Source organism: Echeneis naucrates, chromosome 16 (genome assembly GCF_900963305.1).
Source record: "Echeneis naucrates chromosome 16, fEcheNa1.1, whole genome shotgun sequence".
NCBI lineage: Eukaryota > Metazoa > Chordata > Actinopteri > Carangiformes > Echeneidae > Echeneis > Echeneis naucrates.
The window spans coordinates 8983275-9008450 of NC_042526.1; the positions used below are offsets into that span (position 1 = coordinate 8983275).

General features: G+C 39.5%; 1 protein-coding gene across 1 annotated transcript; it reads left to right on the forward strand.

Annotated features, from left to right (window-relative positions):
* The first annotated feature begins 2727 nt into the window (after nucleotides 1-2727).
* Nucleotides 2728-4674, forward strand: LOC115056801 (leucine-rich repeat-containing protein 4C-like). Its single transcript, XM_029523530.1, has one exon. It carries the CDS (start codon nucleotides 2728-2730, stop codon nucleotides 4672-4674), a length of 1947 nt encoding a protein of 648 aa, XP_029379390.1.
* Nucleotides 4675-25176: the final 20502 nt, after the last annotated feature.

Genomic DNA, 25176 nt, shown 5'->3' on the forward strand with positions numbered 1-25176 from the left:
TTTAAAAATGCATTCTTTTCTTAATCTCATTTTCCTTATCTCCTTTCATCTAATTCCTTCACTGCAACACATAAATCCAATTTTGCTTCCTTCATTGTCTGCGTTGAGTGTATTGTTTTGCTTTGTAAATCAACTTCATCTTTTCTGCTGCCATAATTTGGATTCTGGTCTATTGACTCATTTATGTCTTTTGGAGGTTTGGACTGTTGAAAAGGAGGATGAGTAAATAGCGGAATAATGCAGGGATCCCTCATCCACTGGATAGTTATTAAAATCTGTGCATCATGTTTTCTAGTTAGTTCATGTTTCTGCTAGAACTTCACCTTGAAAAAGCAGGGAAGGCATACTCAAAATGTTCCCTCAGTCTTTTGACATGGAAGCCCACAGCTCCCATGTAGAAATTATAGTTAACTGTTTGATGCAAAGGGTTTAATTCCTTCCAAATTGAAGCTGCCATATTGGAATGTGATTTTCAGCGTAGTGTGATCCCTGTCACATTTTCCTGGCTCCCTGCATGAAAGCACGCTCCTTCTCCACCCTGAGGCTTTGGCTGTTTGGAATTTGAATTTTGTAATTGAAGAATTAATGGACTCAGTAATCAAGCAATTAATCAGTAGTTACTGTAATAGCCTGGCATTCTAAGGAGAAGAGCTTTCTGTTGCAGATATGTCAGTGTTGAACATATTGTACAGAGGCAGGAAATATTGTAATCCCACAACAGTGTTTGTGTAACTGATCTATTCTATACCACAGAAATCCGATGACTTTTTTTGTGTTGAGCTACGAAAATGACGTTCCTATTTATGTCAGCACTTTGTGATATATTATTTCTGAAAAGTTCCTAAAATTCCTCTTTGAGCTGTCTGATGTTCATTGATTAATCATTTGCTCAATTTTACACATCCACATTGAAAATAAACGTATTCTGATCTATTTATGGCAACTCTTATCCTTTTAAAAAGTCACATCATGCGCGCTAAACTCATAATGAATGACAAGCAACTTTATGACTATGAATAGCAAGGTTTATTCTTTTTCTTACTGTCATATGACAGCTGCTTTGTTTTTTTTGCATTAAACACAAACCCTTTTTTCTCAAAGCTCATTCCATTGTTGTTTAAAACTTAAAATTAAAACGTATTTGTGTGACAGCCATAGTTTGGGGAGATTTGCCGTGGTTATTTGTAGCTTGGCAGCACATGCGGCCTGATGAAACACTGCTCATCGTTGTCATTTCCCAACAGGTTGTAAATCAAGCACATTCTGTGTGAATTCACATTTTTTTGTCATGTTCGCATTGATTTTCTGAACACGCTGCTGTTTCCAGCCACATTCAAAAACATTCAGGTCAGGGAGATTAGAGACTTTACAAGTGTTCTCTATCTATCTGTGCTACCTCGGCAGCTCACTTCTGACCTGCCCAGTGCTTCCCTGTCTTTCACAGAGACAGCGATGATGATGAAAACGAAGGTGTACCGATGAAATCTGACATCCAAAGATAAACAAAGTGCTGCTAAGTTTTGTCACTGTCCTAGTCCTATTCAAACAGGAATGATTTATATATTTTGGCATTCGCATGCCTGAGTAACTATTGCTGGTAGTTCGTGGCCACTGTGGCTAATAATTCATTTATGGAGTCACTCAGGGGTGTTATACGTAATGGTAAAATTAAACCAAGTAGCACATGATCTCTTCTTTATTTCCACATGGACTGAGTAAAATCTTCTAAAAATGTATTCAAGGAACTAATTTTTCCTAACTGTCTCTATAAAACTCTATTAACACATTCTGGGCACCAGCCCAGTAGTGCAGATTTCACTCCTATCTTTAGCTTTAGTTCCACGAGAGTAGTAGTACCATTTCTGCTACACTGTACAAATAGCACTTTCTTGAGTTACTAATTACAAAGTAACCCTGAAACCATGAAAAAACTGAGAATTGAAGAATACTGATGTTAATTAGCAAAAAAAAACCAACAACAACAAAACAACAGTATGACATGCCCAGAATCGGTTAAAAACCCTCATCATTCATGTCATTTATTCACACGTAGCGCACGCTAAATCTTAATCAAAGAGTGCTTTGTTTGCATTCCCCCAGTTTCCTTTGGCATGGCGCATCAAGAGCTCCACAAACTCCCTGGTCCCGTTTTTGGTTTACTAGTTTGACATTCCAGTTGCATATGCGCCTTTGAGGAACTGTGAGTTGTAATCAGACGTTTCCAGATATCTTCACTCGATCGAAGGACTGGTGGGTGGCGAGCTCCCTTATTATTTATGTCCCCCTCGTCTCAAATATAAATCAAACGACACAGCAGTCATAGTTGCTTTTCTTCCCTCCCTTCCTCCTCCTGCGAAGATACAGCACAGAGGTTGGCGGCTTCATTGTGATTTTGTTTTATGTGACTAAGATTGAGAGTGTGAGGACAGAGCGCCCAGAAAGAGAATGGGATATAAGGCACTCCATCAAAGCTGCATGTTTGTGTGTGTGTGTGTGTGTATGTTATCAGTGGTTTCAACAGATACACAAATGTACAGAATACTGTTCAGGAAAATTTGTAAATAATTTTTGTTTTTGTCTTGTAGCTTTGTGTCTAATTTTTGGATTCTTAAACATGAATGGGACCAAAGCAAGCAATTATCTGATCTATCTCCTCTATCTCTCACTTCATTGCAGTGGGCCCAAATCCTCTTTCCAAAGAGTGGAAGACAGGCCAGCGAATTATGAATGTTAAACAAGATGACCTCCTCTCAGAAGCAGCAGATGATGAGAGGTCCTAGGTGGAACCGGGCCTTGTCCGACCCTTTGTTCGTGCTGCTTCTGGCCCTCCAGCTTCTGGTGGTGGCAGGGCTGGTACGTGCTCAGACGTGCCCCTCCGTCTGCTCCTGTAGTAACCAGTTCAGCAAAGTCATCTGCACCCGCCGAAGCCTGCGGGACGTCCCCGATGGCATCTCCACCAACACCCGCTACCTGAATCTGCAAGAGAATCTCATTCAGGTCATAAAGGTGGACAGTTTCAAGCACCTAAGACATCTGGAGATCCTGCAGCTGAGCAAAAACCACATACGAAAAATTGAGCTGGGTGCCTTCAATGGGCTAGCCAGCCTCAATACCTTGGAGCTTTTCGATAACCGCCTCACCACCATCCCAAACGGGGCTTTTGAGTACCTGTCCAAACTAAAAGAGCTTTGGTTGAGGAATAATCCCATTGAGAGTATTCCTTCCTATGCTTTTAACAGAGTGCCCTCATTACGGCGGTTGGACCTTGGGGAGCTCAAACGGCTCTCTTACATATCTGAGGGGGCTTTTGAAGGGCTGAGCAATCTGCGCTACTTAAATCTGGGAATGTGCAATCTGAAGGAAATTCCAAACCTTATTCCCCTGGTGAAGCTGGATGAACTGGAGATGTCGGGGAACCAGCTATCTGTCATCCGGCCCGGCTCCTTTAAAGGGCTCATCCATTTGCAAAAACTCTGGATGATGCATGCCCAGATTCAGACCATAGAGAGGAACTCTTTTGATGACTTGCAGTCTCTCGTGGAACTCAATCTAGCTCACAACAATCTTACCCTGTTGCCCCATGATCTCTTCACTCCTTTGCACCACCTGGAGAGGGTGCACTTGCACCATAACCCGTGGAATTGTAACTGTGACATCCTCTGGCTAAGCTGGTGGCTTAAGGAAATGGTGCCAGCGAACACCAGCTGCTGCGCCCGGTGCAGCTCACCAGCCCACCATAAGGGACGTTACATTGGCGAGCTGGACCAGAACTACTTTCACTGTTTTGCTCCTGTTATTGTGGAGCCTCCTGCAGACTTAAACGTGACAGAGGGAAGTGCTGCAGAGCTAAAATGCAGAGCCAGCACTTTGACCTCAGTGAGCTGGATTACGCCCAACGGTTCAATCATGACACACGGTGCATACAAGGTTAGAATCTCTGTGCTGAATGACGGCACTCTGAACTTCACTAACGTCACCATGCAGGACACAGGCACATATACGTGTATGGTCAGTAATTCTGCAGGTAACACAACAGCATCGGCAATGCTCAACGTGTCCTCCACTGAGAACAGCAGCTTCAGCTACTTCACCACAGTGACGGTGGAAACCATAGAAACGCCACACATCGAAGGCCTCACCACGACCGTGCAGCAGAAGGTGGGCCCCACACCGTCTGTCGGAACATGGGAGACCATTTCGCCCACCTCCACAACCACCACCACATTTCGGACCCCGCTCTCCACCCGTGCCACAGAGAAGACTTACACGATCCCTGTCACAGATGCACTCGGGGACGAAACGCGAAACAGCTTGGACGAGGTGATGAAGACAACCAAGATCATAATCGGCTGCTTCGTCGCAATCACGCTCATGGCAGCCGTCATGCTCATTATCTTCTACAAGATGCGCAAACAGCACCACCAGCAGAACCACCACGCACCCACACGTACGATCGAGATCATTAACGTGGACGAGGACTGCGTAACAGGAGGCCCAGGCATGGAGGGCCACCTGACGCTTCCTCCTCTTGAGCATGAGCATCTCAACCACTATAACACCTACAAGACTGCGTACAACCATGCCTCCACCATCAACTCCATACACAGCTCAGCGCACGAACCTTTGTTAATCCGGGCAAGTTCGAAAGACAATGTGCAAGAGACCCAAATCTAATCCTTTTTTTTTTTTTTTTTTTTTGGGGAAATTGAAACATTATAAAACTGATGGAACTACAAAAAGACATTACTGACAGGACATTATTGATGGCCGGTTGTGTTTGTGAGGACTGTGGCTCAAACATGGAGATATAGACTCAAGCTCTTGGCAGATCAGTGGCTGGTGATGTTTATTCAGTGACTTTGGGAATTAGGGTATGTCTACTGTTTCAAAAAGTGTCTTTACAAAACAGAAGTTATTTATTTAAGAAAAAAAAAACTAATTGTGGTTAATCAAGAAAAACTGTATTCTGCGATTATTTTTTTCAGCTCTTAATTCAAGTTTTTTTTTTTTCTTCCTCTCATTTTATGGGACTGGTTTACTAATATGTTGTACTGTTTAAAAATCTATCAAAGAAAAACTCTTGAAGCACGTTATTTTTTGTTCCGTTTTTTTTTTTTTTTTTGTTAAACCGTACACTTTTGATCAGACGAGATAGTAACCTCATTGTCCCCCATGTACGGAATCTAGAGCACATTATTTTTCTCCAGCTGTGGATCAAGTGATGAAATCTTTGTGACCATCTGTGACTGGGATGAATTTAACACTTGTTCATTATTTTTACGGTGATTGACAGAACTGTCAGTGATGAAATTTGATCGTACTTCACTGTTTAATTAGATCTGTCACATTCACATTCGACATCCTGCTCTGTCACAGATAGACTGAGGATCCTAAATAAAGGGAATATCTCCTGCCTGCTATTGTAAAAGTCAAGGCTCATTATCAGAACAATTTTCTAGTAAAATTAAATTTAACGATGAAAATCTTTGTGTACTTAATTTATGTGCCAAGTAGAACGTTTATCCCCGATATTCACCTGTTTTGACAGAAATCTCAAAATTTTCAGATTATTGTAAAGAAAAATTTATTGCGTTTAAAATAATTTGGACCTCTGGAGATCATGATACAGGAACAGCAATGACAGATATTATGGAATAAGCATAATTCAAATCAAAAGTGGTGTGAAAAATGGAAATGATCTTAAATTATGGTAAAGGTCTGCTGCCTCCAAATGATTTTTTTCTTCTTTTTTTTTTTTTCAATGTATGACGATCTCACCTTTACCTTACAGTGCTTAGATTGTTTTTGAGCCACTTTTTTTTTTTTTTTCTTTCCCATGCTTGGACCCTTTTACCTCATCTGCAGTACTGCAGGATCGAGTTCTGTCAGAACCAAACTGATGAGCTGAAGATGGAGCGTGAACCCTTTATACAGCTGTCTGAGCACGTTGCCTGTCATCTGTGGGGGCACATTTCCACATGGGCAGTGCCTGGCAGTCCCAGATTCCCACCCTGCCCCCTGCCAACAACAGGACTTGGCCCTGAACGAGAGGGCTTATGCTGCAAGAGGCTTTAAGGGTGAATGTGTGGGATCGGGCATCGACCAGATGTTTGGGTTGCACCTGTCTCGCTCCCCCTCCCTTAGCAACAATACGATTTACATTTTAACTGCTGTGCCCATGGGGTTTGGATGGAGACAGTTCTGCAGGCGCCTATATCGTGGAAACCATTTCAGAGTCCCCACCATGTAAATTGTTGCCAGGCACCAAACATGGAAAAGTTAAGCAGACGTTTGTCACATGCACCTGTTTTAGTTTTAACAAATAATTGCAGCTTTTCTACCCCTAAAATACAGCTCAAGCTGTTGCCATGCTTCATTTATTTTTGTCTTTGCAATACATTAATGCGTTGAGGAGAAGGATGATTCATCGGAAAATACCTCATAAAAACCACTGTCACCTAAGATTGTGACATGTATTTTCTGTGGAGCCACTGTGCATTTCACCGTGGTGTCAAACACTCATTCTTCTATGGGCTCCAAAGGTTGGATTAATGGTGGGTAGAGTTTCCAGTGGTGGAAATGTTGGTTTTCACAGCCAAAATAAAGTAACTGGAACTAACTGGAAACTGCTCCCACTGCACAATCTCTCTTGGTCTTTTTTTTTTTTCCCCCCCACATTTTTTCACATTTTAAGATCCACACATATGACGGTGCCCTCTTCCTGCTTTTCCATTGGTCAAAAACACTAAGTTACACTTCTCGGCCTCTGCAAAAAAAGCTACTGCATGTCACACATTGGAAAATAACAACAAATTGACATCAATGTCAGTAGGTGGGCATAAACCCTTTATGAGCAGCTTTAAAGCCTAAATGAGGTGAGTGCTTTTTGCTCAGACAGACCAACAGTTGATTATCGCTTCAGCATAGTTCAAGTAGTAATGAGAATAAACAATTAGCAATGCAAGTTCATCCAACAACCCCAAGAAAATGAAATCAGACAAGACAGACTAGTGTTACCTGGGGTCCTCTTCTGATATGTAACACAATAACTATTAATGATCTATTTTTGCAAACTGCTCCACAACAACTTAAGCAGCAAATGGCTTTCCCTATTTGGATAATACAGAGATCATTTTATAAAATTAATCTTTCATGCATTACTATGTTTATTTTTCCTCTTACATGGTAGGAGTTATACAGGCTGCAGTCGAAATTATTATGAATGCTGTGGGGAAGTTTGGATCGCTGTTGCTTCTATTCTGGAAACTTGTCAAACTAATTATCAGTAAATTTAAATGTACCGTCCACAACAGAGGTGTGAAGGGTAGATTCTTAAATAACACGAAATCCCCACATTATTTCGGTCCAGATCTGACAAGAAACTGATGACTCCATGTCATGTTTTCTTTATTTTTTTTTGTTGTTGTTGTTGTTGTTTTTATTCCCATAGTGGCACTTCTGTGGAGTTGGGCACATTTGTAAACCATAGAGTGACCTGGATACATGTCATTTAGTATGTGTTTGAATTCCTAGCAGTGGGATGTTGATTATCATTCTACTCAGCTGACATAAGCGAGTGTAACCATCTACCCCCTTTTTGCCTTTAGTTGGAGGTAAATCGTCTGAAAATTTAAATGGTAAATTTGTTGCATTTTAGTCGAGCTGTCTCATGTATGTAAGATATCTAAATATTTTTGGTCAATATTCCTTTTTTTCGTATTCTTTTTTTTTTTTTCTGAGAGGGAATGCTGTTCTAGTGGTAGATTTCTATAAAAATACATTTTGAGAATAAAACAAACAAAAACAAAAATTTTTTTAATTTTGATTTTACATGTGCCAACAACCTGTTCTAAAATTGAAAAAGAGAAACATGCTGTAAAAGAATAAGAGATTGATTTTCATGTAAGCATTCTTTCATGACCTTTAAAAGATATGGAGATCAATTATAGAGACCAGAGTTTGTAGTTCACACGCAAAATATGGTTAAAATAAACTATTGTTGTTTTTCTGTATTGTCTGATTCCTGCTTTCACCAGTACATTTCTACCATTAATAATCTGCAAATCCATTTAGCAAAGAGTTTTTGATTTAAACATTTTCAACAATTCAATGTCATTCAAAAAAGAAAACCCCACTGATAATAACAATACAATGCAACAAGATTACCGCTGCACAGTCTGCAGCTCTGTAACATGAAATAATTATGAAACCATAATAAAATGTACAGGGATTAGTCTCCATGCTACTTTAGGGATGACCTCTTATGTGTAAAAATGTGCTGGATTTTATAGGCTGAATATACATAACAATGTAGAGATCATCCCAGCACTCACACAATACTCACAGACGGCAAGTATTTCGCAGTGGTATCATATAGTGACAGCTCACGTTTGAACTCTGGTCTACAGAGAATTTAGTCACCAACTGATGTTGAACAGGTGTATGTTTTAGACTGTGGGACGAAGCTGGAGTAGCTGGAGAGGCCCCACGCAGACACAGGGAGAACATGCAAACTCCCCAGAGAAAGTTCCCAGGGTCCTGGGAAATGATCCCAGTATAGTGAGGCAATGACACTAACCACCACGCCACCGTGCCGCCCCAGAGTGAGTGAGTCTTTAAAAATAAATAAATGTCACTGACAATCAAGCTAATGGAAATGGCAGCATTTCAATTGATTCTACTAATTAGCTACTTGTTTTTCAGTTTCAAACCCTGAAAAATAAAATAGTTTCATTGCTTTTTGATATGTGGTTCACAGAAAAATTAAAGACCCCGCTGATACTTGTATTCATTCATCTTCTGCAGCTTATCTGTTTCCAGGTCGTGGGGGGTGCTGGAGCCAGTCCCAGCTCACTTTGTGCGAGGGCGGGGTCACCCTGGAAAAGTCGCCAGTCCATCGCCGGGCCAACAGAGACCAACAACCACTTACACCCAGATTGAAACCTAGTTTCAGTTTAACTCACCAGTTAACCCAAACATGATGTTTTTGGATGGCGGGAGGAAAACGGAGTACACGGGAAGAACTCCGCACAGGCCGAGAGCCGAACCCACAACCTTCTTATTGTGAGTCAACAGCACTAACCACTATGCCACCATGCTGCCCCTGCTACCTTTAATCAATCTCAAAGTGTCAAACTGCACATAAAAACTTTCACGTTCATTTTCACACTGGCCAGCACTGATTGATGCTTATTATCCAGTAAAAGACAATCATCGTACTAATTTGCTTGCTGATGTAAAGCTAATAAAAATGTAGAGCAGCATGTAATTGGGATCTTATCCTGAGCAGATCTTCTGCACGAGCTCAACGACATGGACGGACTTTCTCCGGCATCAACATTCACGAGCCACTGTTCCACTTGGTAATTCGCCAAATAAAATGAGATTGCGATCATCGAGTGATCGAATTGTATTAGAAAATACAAGCCAACAGTAAACATTTGGACCCGAGAGTAATTACATCCTTCTGGGCAAATCAGTAACAAGTAAACAAAGGCTGGAGAGTAATGCCAAATTTGGGCTGAGGCTTTCTAAGGGATCTTGATCAGTGAAACTCAAAGACGTCTGACAGCCAGACAAATGATGGGATGATAGTGAATGAATAGTGAAATTGCTGATTTTTATCATATTCGTTTTTACACCACAGGCAGAGCATAAAGGCAACTCTCTCGTTTTCATTTTACAGGGTCAGACTGATATTATTACAGTCATATTAGACTTCTGCGCTACAGAAGCAATTGAATAGCAGGTCCAATGTGCTAACTAAATATACAAAAGCCCTCATTATCACAAACCTCCACTGAAATATGACTCTGCATATACCCTTTAAAGAGGCTATTTGTTGACCCGATGCTTGCAGTCTTTTTCCCATTCAATCCAAATGGGCATGTGTTGTAGTCACATATACAGTCAGCCACACTAAAGCCTAGACTTTCTCAGGAGCAGAGTAAAAAGGATGTTTTCAGCCAAATCTAATGTGAAAGAATTGCTTAAAGCGACGGCTCTACTGTGAATTGTCACCAAACTTTCTTCCTTTACAGTGTCATATAAACAAATCATGTACATTGAATTATATTCATGACTGATGCGTCATGACTATAATGTGCTATGGAAAGCAGTTTAAGTAGCAATTCAGAGTATTTCACTCTCCTAACTTTTCCTCACCCCCTTCTGTGGAGCTGGTGGGTCCCCCTGGGGTCGATAGTCCTCTGCCACGATTTTTTTGCTCTTGGTGCATCGGGGGCCCACTGCACAGGCAGTCTGTTCGGCCCTGGGCCTGTGAGCCCTCTGGGACCCCCCCAGGGGATCTCAGTGCCTAGTCCCCTGGGTCATGGGGGTGCATCTGGCTCGTCCGTGCATGGGTGGGTGAAAGGTTGTCGGCTGCGGGTTGCTGAGCAGCACCAGGCCTTTGTGCCCCCCCTCCACGGTGAGTTGCTCTCCAAACCTATAACTGCCTATAGCCACAATCCACTCTTCCTTGACTCCGCTCCTCTGTTGGGACATTTTCTCCTGTTTGGGCCCCCACTTCTCCAAAGATAAACACAAATTCTCCACTCGCATGATCCTGACGGGGGTTGCCGGAAAACCAGCAACACCTGTTTCTGTTCATCTTGCGGCGTCTTCTCTGTCCGTTTTTCTTCCTCATACACTCGCTCACTCACTCACTCATAAAAATCCACAGACTCGCTTCCACAGAGGGCTGGTGATGGTCACAGACGCAGTGAAATAATAAATAATTTAGTGCATCAGTCTCATAAAAAGTTGACACACCGTGTGTTGTTAAACTATGAGGACAAATGCAGACTATATATATAGTTGTTGGATTTCTTAAATCGCTATCAGCAAATTAAAAAATTGTGACTAAGCCAGCTAAACTTACTAAAGCATCACTAGTTGGTGTAAATATGTTGTTCCAAATCAGGCCTACAATTTCCTTGGTGGTGCTACAGATGATGAAAAGATGATCCCCAAGATTGCTGCACCTGTCACCTGCCCTCACACAGAAAATGAAAATAGTCTTTTAAGCCAAAGAAAAAAAAAGAGGCAACGTTCTATCTAACGCTGTATAGAACTTGTTTCCACTACGGTGGAAACTAACATGGAAAGTCTACATAACATGGCAGTCTGCGCACAAAAATGCTGCCAAAGTAAATTCAAAGTTTGCTTCATAAATATTCATTTGTACCACCAGGTGAGCTGATCTAACATCTTCACCTTTGTTGCATATTTGTGTCAACCTATCATAAATTAACTGAAGCATCGTGATTGTTCCTTGAGGAGACATTGCGTTACAATATATAATGCAACTGGTCTGCTCTTTCAAGTGTGTGACAGGTTGGTTTTCATAATAGTTGCCTGTTCAAAACTCAGCCTAGGGCTTGTTCTACTGGCTCCTCACTAATGCACCATTAAACTCCTCATTTTCTTATTTATTCTGCTCCCAAGGCACAGATATATTAATGGGTGCTTAATGCCAGTGCACTGTTTAGTATGCTAATGTTTCTCTGATGTGTATAATATATTTGATAGAGAAATGTGTAGGAATAACATGTACCTGACTGAAAAGGTTGAGAAGTGATTAAGGGTAGTGATTAATTTTCTTGAGTTAAAAAAAAAAAAAAAAAGGTCAGTATAAATTTGTGTGTAGCGAGGACAAATATGTGCTACTGTAAAGATGTTAGGCCATTCTGCAGTTTGTTGTGTGTGTGCATGAAAGCAACAGCCAACAAGCAACAAAAGGGAAAAAACAAAAAAACAAAAACAAGTCTCACTTGGCAATGAGCAGTGACAGATCAAAGGTACATGCTGCATGGGAGTAGGTAGAAATGTGTACTTTTATGAAAACAGGAAAAATGACAGACCTTGACCTATTTCCAGACATCATCAGCTGAGACTGTCCGCTATAGCCAACCTCTGGAAAAGACTTCAGTCAGTAACCAGCAGGTACACACGAGTGTGAAATCTTTCTTTCATGGATATAAATGAAGAACTGAGACAAAAACATGAGATAATGAGATGCTTTATTCTCTATTCTATTAACTTGCAGTCAGAATAAGGCTTATTATTGTGAAGAGGACAAAACTAAAGAGAGGCAAGGGGGTAGTTTTTGTTCCGTCTCTGGTCTTTTCTTCACACCCCAGCTAACTGCAGTCTCATAAGCATGAAAGAAACTACATATTTTGGGTGGCTTGATTTATTTGATGATGTTTCTTTATTCACAGCCTCCTCCATCCTAGGCCTACTAGTTGCCAGATGTCCAGAGATGGCAGTGCCTCTTGTGAAGTTAATAGCTGCCCTTTTCCTTCAGATACCCCATCATGACAGACAAGCTCAAACAAGATCAAAGATCTGTATCAGAACGCGCATCAAAGTGTGGCTCTATGAAGATAGTGCAGACATAATGCACACAGATAGAGGACCGGCCTCTGAAATCCCCGTTAGAGAAGTACAGCAAACCAATGTGATAATGCTGAGTTTGATTAGAAGCAAATGTCTCGGGATGTGTCTGTGCCATACGAAAGAGGGTTGTTGTTGTTTTTCTGATATTTGATATTCATGATATTCTGTATTGCAGGCTAGCATTATCTACACCATTGACAACAAAGTTCTCCCACACAGCGGTGGAAATAAGGCAGCCCTTCAAACAAAGGATATCACCTTACATTTCCAGGCCTCCATAATCACTTATATACGGGCTGTGAGGGAGTGGGTTCTGTTTCTTCTCCGCGAGGGCTCCAGCACCATACTGAGACGAGATAGGAGGAGAGGTATCACATCAAAGATGAGGAGACTGGGCCACCATTGAAAGCAGGTAATCACCTCATTTGTCATCTTGCTCTTTAAGTCACTTGAACAAAGTGAATGTCAGGTTATGGAATGATGACTATCTGTACAGCTCGTACAGTGTTCGGTTGGTGAGTTCATCCAGACTCTACTAGTATATGCAAATTTCACTGCTTACTGTTCCACAGGGGTGAGTGAACAAGTCTGCAGAGCCAGTGAATGCCCAAAGCCTGTGATATAAAATGTGTGTGTGTGTGTGTGTGTGTGTCTCTCTCTCGCTCTGGGTTTTTTCTTTCTGTCCCAAGAGAACTACCGTATAGAAGCTATCATCAAGTGCAAAGTAAATTGCAAAACATAATTTTCACTAATAGAAAGGGCATAGTTAATATCCTATAATTTATCTTGATTTATTTATATGAGAATTTTGCAATAAGCATATCTACCTAAGGGGATCTAATCAATGTAATTAAAATATTTAACAAATACTCTTGCAGATTATGTTTCATTGAACACAATGAAATCAATGTAGTTCACATTACTCTATTATAGTGCATCTAAATTAAAAAGCGGGAAATTGAAAAGCACTTTGCGAATCCTAAGGCGACTTTCATTTGGAGCTCACGGGTGAGGGAAAAGCTCACACACCCTCTGCAGAGGCCCACACTGCTACGCCTGAGGGCTGCCAACAGGTGTAATTACAGCAAAAGTTGTCTAAACGTTTAACAATAAAGCTGTAATGGCAGGACGGCCGTGCAGAGCTGAAGCGCTAAGCTGAAGTCCCCACATACAGCCATTTCAGTAGCTTAAGACATTGAGGCTGGTGCAAGCAATATTTCTGACAGGTTTCATTCTGTAAGCAGAACACATCTGTTCAAGTTTAATAGAGTAGTGTAGAGTCACAGGGAACCTCCTGTCATCCTTTTACTCTGCAAGAGTGCTCAACTCTGAGCACACAGGACCAAAAAAAAAAAAAAAAAATCCCTGCTCTTCATCATAGAGCTTCTTCTCCCTATAAAAGGAATTACATCCCAGGGCTGCGTTCACCATGTCTGAACTTACTAGCAACACAGCAAAGCAAGTACTCAGCGGCAAATACAGTAAATGTGGGTATTCATCCATATGAACACACACATGGACTCTTTTTCTGGTTCTCTTATACACACATTTGCACACATGAACACAAAAAGCTGTAATAATTGCAGGGTTTTGTTCTGTGTGGGCGGTCACTGAAGGAAGAGCCGGCTACCGCAGAGCTGTGTGTCTGTGTTCCCGTGGAAACTGTAATAGTGGTATGCACCGACTGACCTTGGTTGGTATGCCAAAATAATTAGCCATGCGCAAAAGCCCTAAATTAAAAATTTGTGCCTCTCACAACCTTTTACTGTGGTGCTCCAACTACATGTTGAATGTTTTACTTCATCTAGTCAAATCAAACTTTTATATTCATTCAATACCTTTCAGGATAAAAGAAAAAATGCTGTCATATATATAAAAGCTAATCACAGACAAAGTTTTAATTAAAATAAACTCAGTACTGAAGGAGTGCAACAGATGCTTTGTGGTTTTGTGGTACAGATGTGTACAGATTGTGATATGTGGTTGCAAAATTCACTAGACGTTTCCCGTAAACCTCAAGCAACCTGCCACAAGTTACCAAATTCATGTGGGGTTAATTTGTTTGTTGGTTGTGGGACTTTTTTTTTTTTTTTTTACTGAATTCTGTATTTATCTCCATTTTCCCAGTTAGTAGAATGAATGTTTTGATGATCTGTTATCTACAGTTTCCTGAGCTTCTGCCTTTAATTTTAGTGCAAATCTCCTGGTCATTAAAACCACAGTTAACCGTTATCTTTCTGTGACTCGTGTTAAACATATCTTTAAAAAATCATCTGGCTGTGGGCAAGACATTTGAATATACTGATAATCCGAAAAATGAATTTTTGATTGGTCAATCATAGGCTTAATGTAGCCCAAAATTAGTTGCTTGGAATTAGTCTGTGTTTAGTCTCTCTGATTTGACTTAATTTGGCCCAAGATGGAGGTCTTTTTTTGGACCACATATAGTCCTTATCTCATTTTGGCCTGGCTGTGTCATAATAATTAACTACACTTAACTTTGACCTTCTAGGGCTGATGTAACACTATAGATATAAGCCAAGGTCAGTGTCAGCTTGAAAAAAAAAAAAAAAAAATAAAATAAGAAAGATAGATTTTCTTTGAGTAAAAAATGAAAACTGCTCCTGCAGACCCGAACATCCCACAGAGACATCACACAGCTCAGATTTCAGGGACCTAAAAGTGCCCTCCCGGGAAGAATGGGAGAAATGTGCTCCAGTGGCAACACAAATAACATAAATAATCAGCATGATCACAGTCAAAGTCATACCCCCAACAACAAGAAACACGTTTTTTTTTTTTTTTTTTTGGTTCTTGCTGATGTGCAGTAGTTATTAGCAACTAATCTATACGGAAGTATTTCAAGGTTGGGTTGTGAACAAAAAGTCCAATATGAACAATAAATATGCTTTACTCCTCTAATCATTGTCAAAATCTACTCCGAGCTGAAGCTTCGGTTCCAAGTTTTATTGATGACAGTATCCATTTCTACACCTTGTAAAACCAAATCAGTATCAGGCCTCTTTGTAGCTGGCAGCTCTTCTATGACATTCACAAGTTGATGGGATCAATACAGTGAACCCTTTATGGCTGACGTCTTTGGATGGTATGGAAATACAGCGCTGCATGTCATCAGCAATGAAAATCAATTCTATATTCCCACTGAGGGGGCAATAAGGCATTATGGGGTAACAACATTGTGAATGACTCGTATATATAAAAAAAAAAAAAAGAATAAGCAATAACGTCTTTGCAACTTACTGCTCATATTTCTGGACCTTTTCCTGCACATTAGATCCAAATATATGTATGTAAGTGTGATACATATGTATCTCACAAAGAGGAGCAGCTGTGTGTCATGTAGGAAAAGGTATAAGTAATCTGACTATGGGGAGCCTTGTTGCATTGCGTGTGTTTTGAACTCAAGACCACACAACATGCTCTGTTTAGGACCAAAACGTTTAGTATTTGTAGTTTTCAAAATGGCTAGTCAATAAATTTGGATTTTTTAGTGAAACGGTTTATACACAGTTTATACTGAACAGACTGCTGATGTGATAAATGTGTGTACAGCTAAAACACAATCAAATTCTATCCTTCACAAAAAAAAAGATAAAAATGTTGAGCAGCCAATATCATATAGTGTAAATGGGTCACTGCAGGAATAGGAAGGATCGATGAATTGCAATAAAAAACCATTTGCTTCTGTCAAATGGACTTTGAAGTAAATCTGATTTTTAGTTTCTGAAATTTTGACTGCACCATGACCTTGAAGATAATATGTTATTTTTCAGTGTGGGCACCAGTGAACAGTAGGATCATCCTCATTTCTGGGCGCCATTGATCAACGCCAAATTAAGGGAGACCGACCTGCTGCGAACGGTTTCACCTTCGCATCATAATCTGTGATATCATGGGACTAAATCTTCACGTTCATATTACGCCAACATTCTACACTGTTATTGCTAATGAAATATTTTTCCATAAGACAGTGATGACTCAGTGCGTGCACATGAGTACAGCTATAAGCGATTTGAGCAAAGTCATAAACGCCGTGCATTTAATGCCCTCCATTTCTGGTTAAGTGTGCAATATACTGTGTGTGCCCAGGGCCTGACTGGCATTCATCGTCAGCCAGGAAGAGCCGGGAAGAATGAGCCATTTATTCATTATTTGCTCTCACTAAAAATGGCACTTAAAACGGGTAGATGAAAATGTCCACATGGTGGCAGTAACACACCCAGAGCTGTTTGGTAAATTCCAAGAAATACTAATGAAGAGTAATAAAAACATTATAATACTATAAAAATGATATTTTGTAAACAATATTACGCGCATCTAAAGTGTTTTGTTTTCTTCTTCTAATTTACTCAAATTAAGGTATAACTTGTAAACGTCACCATAACCTGATCTTCATTCATATAGTAGAAAATGTGCCAAACGTGATCGATTATATCCCTATTTATAAAAATATGAACTTTGGTGAAATCTAAATCTTTTGAGTAATGTATAACAATAATAATGACCATTGTAGGAGTGATGAATAATTCAAGTGGAATAAATTAAATGGTTCTCAGTACGTGTGCATAATATTCCCGCGTAATAATATACATTGAGTGATTTGATACTGTTGGAGCTTATTGCCACTGCAGTAAGGTGGGATACCAGCAGAGTGTTTATTTTTAGATTGTTATGATTCCACGGCCCGTGAGGATGACTGGTAAATGAGATGCTTGAAAATTTCAAAGTCATTTTCCTGTATCGCCATCAGAATTGGGTTCAGCGATTATATATCAAACAGACTTGACAGATTCTCTCATTTAAGGATCTAGAAAAATGTTAAGTTTTTTTTTCTCAGGCATGTGGAACAGTCAAAAGAAAAAGTGGATATATTAAATGAAATTATGCGATAATCTGTCCAATTCTTCAATTTACATCTTTAGAGCCATTTTATTAGATTGCTCATAGAAAGTGAGAGCAGATGTAACTAATAACAAAGCAAGTGCTGCTATAAGATCAAAAACTTGTGATACGGCTGTAACCATGGCCAAAATCTGAGTTTCCCAAATATAACTGACATGTTCAACTGCACTCATGCTGTAATGGGGACAGTGCAGAAGAATTTAGCCTATTTCCTTTTCACGGGGTGATACGAGTGCGAGGACAGCAAAGTGATGTGCTTTGGGAATTCGCTTGCTTGAAGCCAAGGTTGGGTTACTGTTGCAAAGCAGTTAGAAGAGTTTCTGAAGTTTGTTCTGGGTTGAAATTTAATTTAATATCTGACTCACTGACTTGTCAAAATTAACATCTGGAGTGTGAAAGGGAAATGAATGCGTGGCATTCTGCTTTTGCTGGAATTTTTTTTTGTTGTTGTCATTTTTATCCCTCTAAAATGAGACTGTTCCTCCACTGTACCTGCCAATAACTTATTCATTTAGCTTACAAAGGTTTAAGTAGTTTTCAGGGAGTCAGTGTTGAACTTACAGTGTTTGTGAATTTACAAGCTACAGATTAAAGAATAATGATTAAAAATCAACACGTAAATGCTTTTAGATATTAACATAGTAAGTAAATCTTACATTTCCAATAAAGTTTCATTTTAGGAGAAGTTTCTTGGGTACGCAGAAAATGTGGTTGGTGCTGTTGCCCCACACGTAGGTTGCTAGCACAGTTCCCAGCCTGGGGCCTTTCTGTGCAGAGTTTGCATGTTCTCCTCGTGCCTGTGTGGGTTTCCTCCCACCGTCCAAAGACATCATGTTTGGGTTAATTGGTGATAGGGAGAACATGCAAACTCTGCACATAAGGCCTTCTTATTGTGGGGAAAAAGCGCTAATCACTAAGCCAGCACACTGCCCTACTTAAGAACATATAAATCACATTTGCTTAGCTGTAAAACAAAAACTCTGCAGATTGTTGTCTAACAGCACGCTTGCTGGAAACTTGAAAGCACATATTTGAAGGTCAGGTCTTAAGAGGGAGAAATCCTTCTTACTATGCCAATTCATTAATCTAGGGTCATTGCAGGAACCAAGTGTATTTGGATGATGAATGTCCAGATCAAAGGCTTTTGCACCCCTAAGGCATAAGATTAAAATGAAGTAAATCTCTTCAAATGAATGCAATGTATGCTAATTAAACATTTTTTTTTTTTTTTTGATATACATCACCACCCTTCAAAAAATTATGTTTCGACCATAATTCCTGGAGGACACAAAAGAACAAGAAAATACTAAAATTATTCCTGAGGGGACACTGCTAAATCTGAGCAGGTGGGGCATTTGAGGACAATGCAATACACACAATACGATACACACAAAGACCACAAAAGAGAGAAAGTATAAAAGTCCAAGCGAAAAGGTATTAAGAATTACGGAATAAGTCAGGTATTATACTGTTGTATACGAAGCAGACACTGACCAATGTCATTAATATGGAATGAATGATAAAAACATAATGCCAAAAAAAAAAAAAAGAGTTATCAGATTTTAAGCGTATTGTCCACGTCAAAGGCACGATGGCGATTGATAGAATGAATTGATTGAACTATAAAAGGTGCGTTTTGAGCAGTTTTTTCCAGCTCCTCATTAGGGCTGAAAAGGCTCTCCAATCCCACAGAGATTTAATTTCCTTTGTAGCATGTAAACAAGAGAAAAGCATTTGTGTTCTTTCGTTCTTCCATAAATAGAGAACAAGCATCTAAATGTATGAATGTCATCAGTCATATGATTTGACCAACAGTTTCCACCAGCATCATCATTATAGCATTGATCCCTGTCCTGGTGGCACATGCTGGTGCAATTTATTACCCAGCCACCTAACGTACTTTGTCTTCTCATAGTTATTTTTCGTATGTAGGACTTTGACAGATCACCACTATTGTGAGAATTTAGCCATTAACTGCAGCCCTCCGATAGTAAATGCATTTTTTTGATATTTGAGATTGGAACAAAAATAATGTTTCAGTAAAAAAAAATAATTCCATGAATGTTATTTCTCCACCATGAATCTAAAATGCGAAATTTATACGACATTACTGTTGCCCTTTTTGCTTCAACACAAATCATTGCATATTATGACATGAAATTCTGCTGTGTTGGCTCTCACCACACTCTCGCCACTTCCAGCATGGGAAATTGGCCTGATTCTGATCTGCAATGTAGATAAGAGTGCATAATAATGTAATGTAGTTGTATTTTTCTTTTTTTTTTGCACATTGAAAAGTGCATGAATCACTAATGAACCACAACATTGCTTGTGTGCGGAAAACCATTAACACAATGTCAGTTTCCAGCATAACCTGGAAATGTTCATTTATTATTTTAATGCCTTTCCAGCTCCAGTTCCATTAATATTCTGCCTGAGAAGTGCTAAGAAGGTTCTACTAATCTGTATCTGCTTTCACAAACCAAAGAGACTGAATCTAGCCGTAAATGCATCACATTATCTACTTCCAGTTTCTTTGTAAGTAGTAAACTTTCCTTCCTCCCCTTCCCCTAGAAACATCACTTAAACGTCACAGTCTGACTTTAATAGTTTGTTTCATTACCCTGATTCGGGTTGGTGGAGAAGCTGTCAAGCAAGGATTGATTAAAAAGTTTATTTTGGCATCTCGGTCTGGGTAGATTGCAATGCTGTGTGGGTAATTATACTGTACAGTCAGGATCACAGTGTTCCCAAAGCACCACTCACTGAGGCCACAAGTTACAAATCGGGGTCGTGGACGCTGCAACAGATGTAACGGTACAGTGCATCATACAGTAAACACAACAACAGACACCCGCCATCTTTCAGTGCCAACACACTACACTGAAACTGATGTATGAAGTTTTTTGCCCCTCTGTCTCACTTACAGGAAGATGTGCTGCCTATCAAACTCACCAAACTATAAAAAGCCGAGGTGCAGGCAGCAACATGACCTCATTAGCATCAGTCAGATCAGTTGATCGTTAACTGACTACCAACTGTAATGAGCTAAATAGCAATTATTGGCCAGTGGCCATCGCTGCAACGCAAGCAAGTTAATGATGTTTTACCACATCAATATCTTCATTTTATTAAATATGCACTCCATAGTCGGTTGTCATATCGCTGAAAAATCCCAAACACAGTGCAGTATGGTTGCCATGTTCACTCCTTAATAACTTTCTTTAAATAAATACAGTTAGTTTCTTAATGGAACAGAAAAGCTGGTTTTAAATAAATTGTTTCTGTTACAATCATAAAGAATCAGGGGAATGATTCAACAAAAAAAAGAAAAAAACAACAGTATATTTGCACATGGCATCCTAACCAGGTTATTTTAATCTGGGCGAGGTTGCAGACCTGCTTCACAGTCTGGTTTCACACTGCTGTGAGGGCATTATTAGACATAATGTCCTTCGAGTGGCAAACCAACATTTCACTCTTCAACAACAATACTCCAAAGCTGTTTATCAGCTGTAAGTGTTTCCCTGCAGCTTTTACTGATTTGCTTCAATGCTCTATTCAAAGTGATGCTCAGTCACAGATGGGTGTTTTATCTACATAGATGCTTACTTTACAAATGTTTGCTGATGTTGAAAACACTGGGTTTGTGCCAGTAGCCCTAAATTGTTAATCATGAAGGCCAGAGGTTCACTTTTCTTGGGAAGTTCAGCTAGTTTCCTAAAGAAAGGTATATTACCCGACCATACCTATATATTATCATTAACATATCATTCATGCTTTTTTGCAGCAGTTATGCGGCATTGAAATAAGTTAAATTTTGAATATAATCTTTCATTGCAAGCTAGTATTGGTGCCAGAGCAACAATTAAACCACAGCTACTGTCCTCTCTTAACAAATGGATAAGTGTCCGTTTAGAATATCAAGAGCAGTTAAGCAGATAATTTATAATAGGCTGAGGAATCAAGCTAAACTTTGTGATATGACAGAAACAAACTGACAAACTGATAAGTTATTAAAACATGTACCTACTTAACCTGTTTTGGAAGTCTGTGGTGGCGGTCTACAGAAATTTCTACTGTGTGGGACTGCAATTTAACAGAGGGTTTGACCAAAAGAATAAATAAATTCATCACATGTTTTCAGTACAGGGGTTTGATGTAGATGCTCCCACTTGGTGGGAAAATTGTGTTCCCTACGTGTAAAAGATGGGATCTCAAGTCTGTGGCATTGTCCGAGGAAAACTAATTAACTGATGCATTCCATTTCATCAGAGTCTGGGGAGCCATCCATCACACTAGGAGGTGGGGGGTGCAAACAAAATACAGTACTCATGTAAATTAAAGTGCTGGGGAGCCTCTGGCTCAGGCAAGATCATTTTCATTCATTAATTTCTTTTTTTTTTTTTTTTTTTTTTGCAACTCTTCATTGTTGAGTCAACAGCTTGACCACAACAAGCTCAAGGGGAAATGTTGGGAGCAATGTCTGTGACTGAAGAAGCAGCAAAAAGTCCCTCTTTGAAATATAGCGGGGGAACACATGCTGCATTATTTTCAAGCCTGGTGAGGCAGTCGTATGTGGACAGCCATTATCATTAATTATCTGAAGGACACTTTGATGTGGTCTGTGGTGTTTGAAGCCAACTGAAGACAACTGAACAGGCAGCACTGTGAAGAATGCACTCTGTAGATGGCAGCAGTCACTTTATCCCACCCTTAGAAATGGGAAAAAAAAAAATAAATTGTAAATATAAAAAAAAAAAACATAAAATAAAAATCCGTTTAACGTTACCCTGGTTGTTTCTTCAGTCAAAAACAGGATTTACATTTTTTAGGAAGAAGATGAAAAATCTGGATTATGTTGAGTTAAGCCTATTACTGTTGAAAGCTATAGATTTGTAATAAGATGGATGGGCTAAGCTTTACCTTCAGTCTGTTTCTGCAACACGGTAAAGATGGTCTAAACAAGACACTCCGGGTGACTATGAGTGTAAACTAAATATCTATTCATACAAAACATTTTACAACCACAGAGAAGTAAACCTGCAGCTAGTGGAAATATGATGAATGAATCTCACAGGGTGGCTTAGATTCTTTTTATAAATTGGTTTCCTTCTTGAAAATATTTCTTTATATTTGAATTGCATGTGAATGTTTAAATATCAAACAGACATAATCTCTCTTTGAGTCATCGTCAAGACCACTAGAAAAGTGGGATGTAAGTTGTTTATCAACCATACAGCTGTGTTGAGTTTTCAGGTTTTGTAAAACAAATGTCATGGGTCAAGGCAGAGATTTTTGGCTATGATGGTTGACTTGGGAAAAGAAAAACGGGAGCGCCCCTCAGTATATATTTTCTGTATTTTCTTATAGCTGCCACATCTGTGCAACCAAATAACTACGTTGATTGGATGATAAAATTTTATTTGCACAAGTTAGAATGATAGCAGGTAGTTATATTTTTCCAGTTAAAACCCAAATTAATGGTTTGAAAAGTTTTTTTTAAAAAGACTTAAATTGAGAAAAGAGAAGGGTGCTGTGCTAAAGCTCTGCAGCTTTGGAGGGAGAAGCTGGGACATTGTATGGTATCTAGGAAAAGGCTGCAAACGCTCTGTTGCATCCCTCTATTTAGTACAGGAAGAGAACTATTATGGCGGATGCTTAATGGAAGGATCAGAAATCTCGCAACAGATGCCATTAAAGAAGTGAGACACTTCCTGGCAGAAGCTTTCTTTTCTCAAGTCTTGCAGCTCTTTTGGTGAAAATCACAACAGATGGCATGTATGATACTTCCATAAACCCTGATTGTATATTAAGTCGATGCCACAGCTCTATCAGGGTGTATATATTTTAAAATAAATAAAAATTAATTGTAATAGAAAACATGAAGGAATACAATTGGGAGACTTTTTTGAGCAAAACCAAAGTAACAATAGTATTTTATCACCAGGAGAAATCAAAAATACAGTTTTAAATGAGACTGAGCACTGAGGGTATCTGAATAATCTTTGATTATTTCACCTCTGTGTTTGTTAATTCACAGATTGTTCTTTGGAGCATTATTCCGGTGAAGTCCAGCTGTTGACCTGAGTCTCATATTCATTCACAGAGGGAATTAAGATTATACATAGAACCTGTTGACTTCCCACAAAGGACACCTGAGTTAAAAGCTCAAGCTAAGACTTAGATTGAGGCTGTTTGAATAGAGAGGACGCGCGCGTTTGGTCAAAGCTCTCAAGCCACCACACAATTTTACATTATTGCTGAGATGGTTATAAATTTTTTTCACCCACATTGCGCTACATACACATGAAGTATAATAAGTATAATAATTTTATAGCCGAATCTCATTTTTTTATTCTTCGGTCTTTTTATTTTGCACTTAACTTTGACTTCATAATGTTAATAAATAAATTACACAAACCCAATGATGTTCCACAATACCAACAAGTATTAGCTCTTTCCATTATTTTTTAAAACATCAAAAAAAAAAATAATAATAATGGAAAACATTTTAGGCAAAGGCATACAATCATAATTAGTGGTTTTCACCATGGTTCATTACATTTACTGTATTATTTGCTAATGGAATGAGTTGCCATGTTAGTCCAGCAAATGAACACCAGAAATGTCACTCAGCATGCTGCCTTCGCCTGCGAAATACATCCAAGCGGAGGTCTAACAGCAGGTCTCTTCAGCTGTTGGATCTGACTAAATATCCTTGTATTTCTCCCTATGGAGCTAGAGAGAGAGAGAAAGAGAGAGAGAGAGCGTGTGTGTGCGTGTGTGTGTGAAGCGCAGAAAACTGTAGGTTAAAAGCTTGGACAAAGAGAGGCACACATGCTCAAAACCCATCAAATATTTACACACCATAACTAGCTTAAATCCCTATGATTTTTTTAAGTCATTTTTAAATTTGGGCGTCACTACATAGTTAGCATTAGAATTAAAGCTGTTGACTTGCTTGATGTGTGGCACGTGCATGGCAGCTACTGTTGCTAATCCAATATCGTAAAAAAAATTCATCGGCAGGATGTCCAGCTGCCACTGCCAGCTCTATCTTTCTACAGTTTTGTAGGATACTTTAATAGTGAACCCATCAAGAAACCATGCAAAGAAAATCCCCTGAAGCAGGTCTTTTAGCTATGGCCTACATTGGTAGTGCATCAGGTCAACTAACTACTTTGTTTGAATCTTTCTGCACACGAGACTGTTTCTATAATGGGAACAGGCCACAGTTCCCACAGGGGACAAAAAGTAACGTCAGTAGTATTTCTGTCTAACTTTAATCATTTCATCTCCCAATGTCTTTCAAAGGGTGTCATTTAGAAGGTCCACTTATGAGATTTTTTTTTTCTTCTTTCAATGTGCAAGTACAGTGTTTTGAAATGAAATCCAAATCAATGGGCTTGAATATGATGTGTTATCATGACTGCTGTAAAGGAGCTTTTCAGGTATTATGCATGCAGTGTTTGACTGCTGCAATACCAGTAGCCCTTATCGCTACACTTTTCACAGATCTATGAATTTAAAAGGATTTTGTCTAAGGCAATTATTACTGGTAGAGGCAAATGCTTGGAGGAGGGATGAAGTGGAACAGAAACTTGAGACAACATTGCCCAGAAGGGGTAAGCTTGAGAGTGAGATTTGACTGCAGAGGAAAGCGTAGAGAAGGAACTAAAAAGAGTTTTTAGCTGAGACCAGCAGCCAGTATAAGTCACTCTGTCATTTGGTCAAGGAGGTCCTGAGAATTTTAAAGCACTTTATTGAACATGGCATTATTGGACACAGCTGCAGGACTCTATAAGCCTTGTAGTTGCCCAGTTTTATGTTTACTTCCCAAGCCGAAGCATC

Coding starts and splice junctions, on each gene's coding strand:
- LOC115056801 (XM_029523530.1), top strand. CDS start 2,728: ATGTTAAACAAGATGACCTCCTCTCAGAAGCAGCAGATGATGAGAGGT.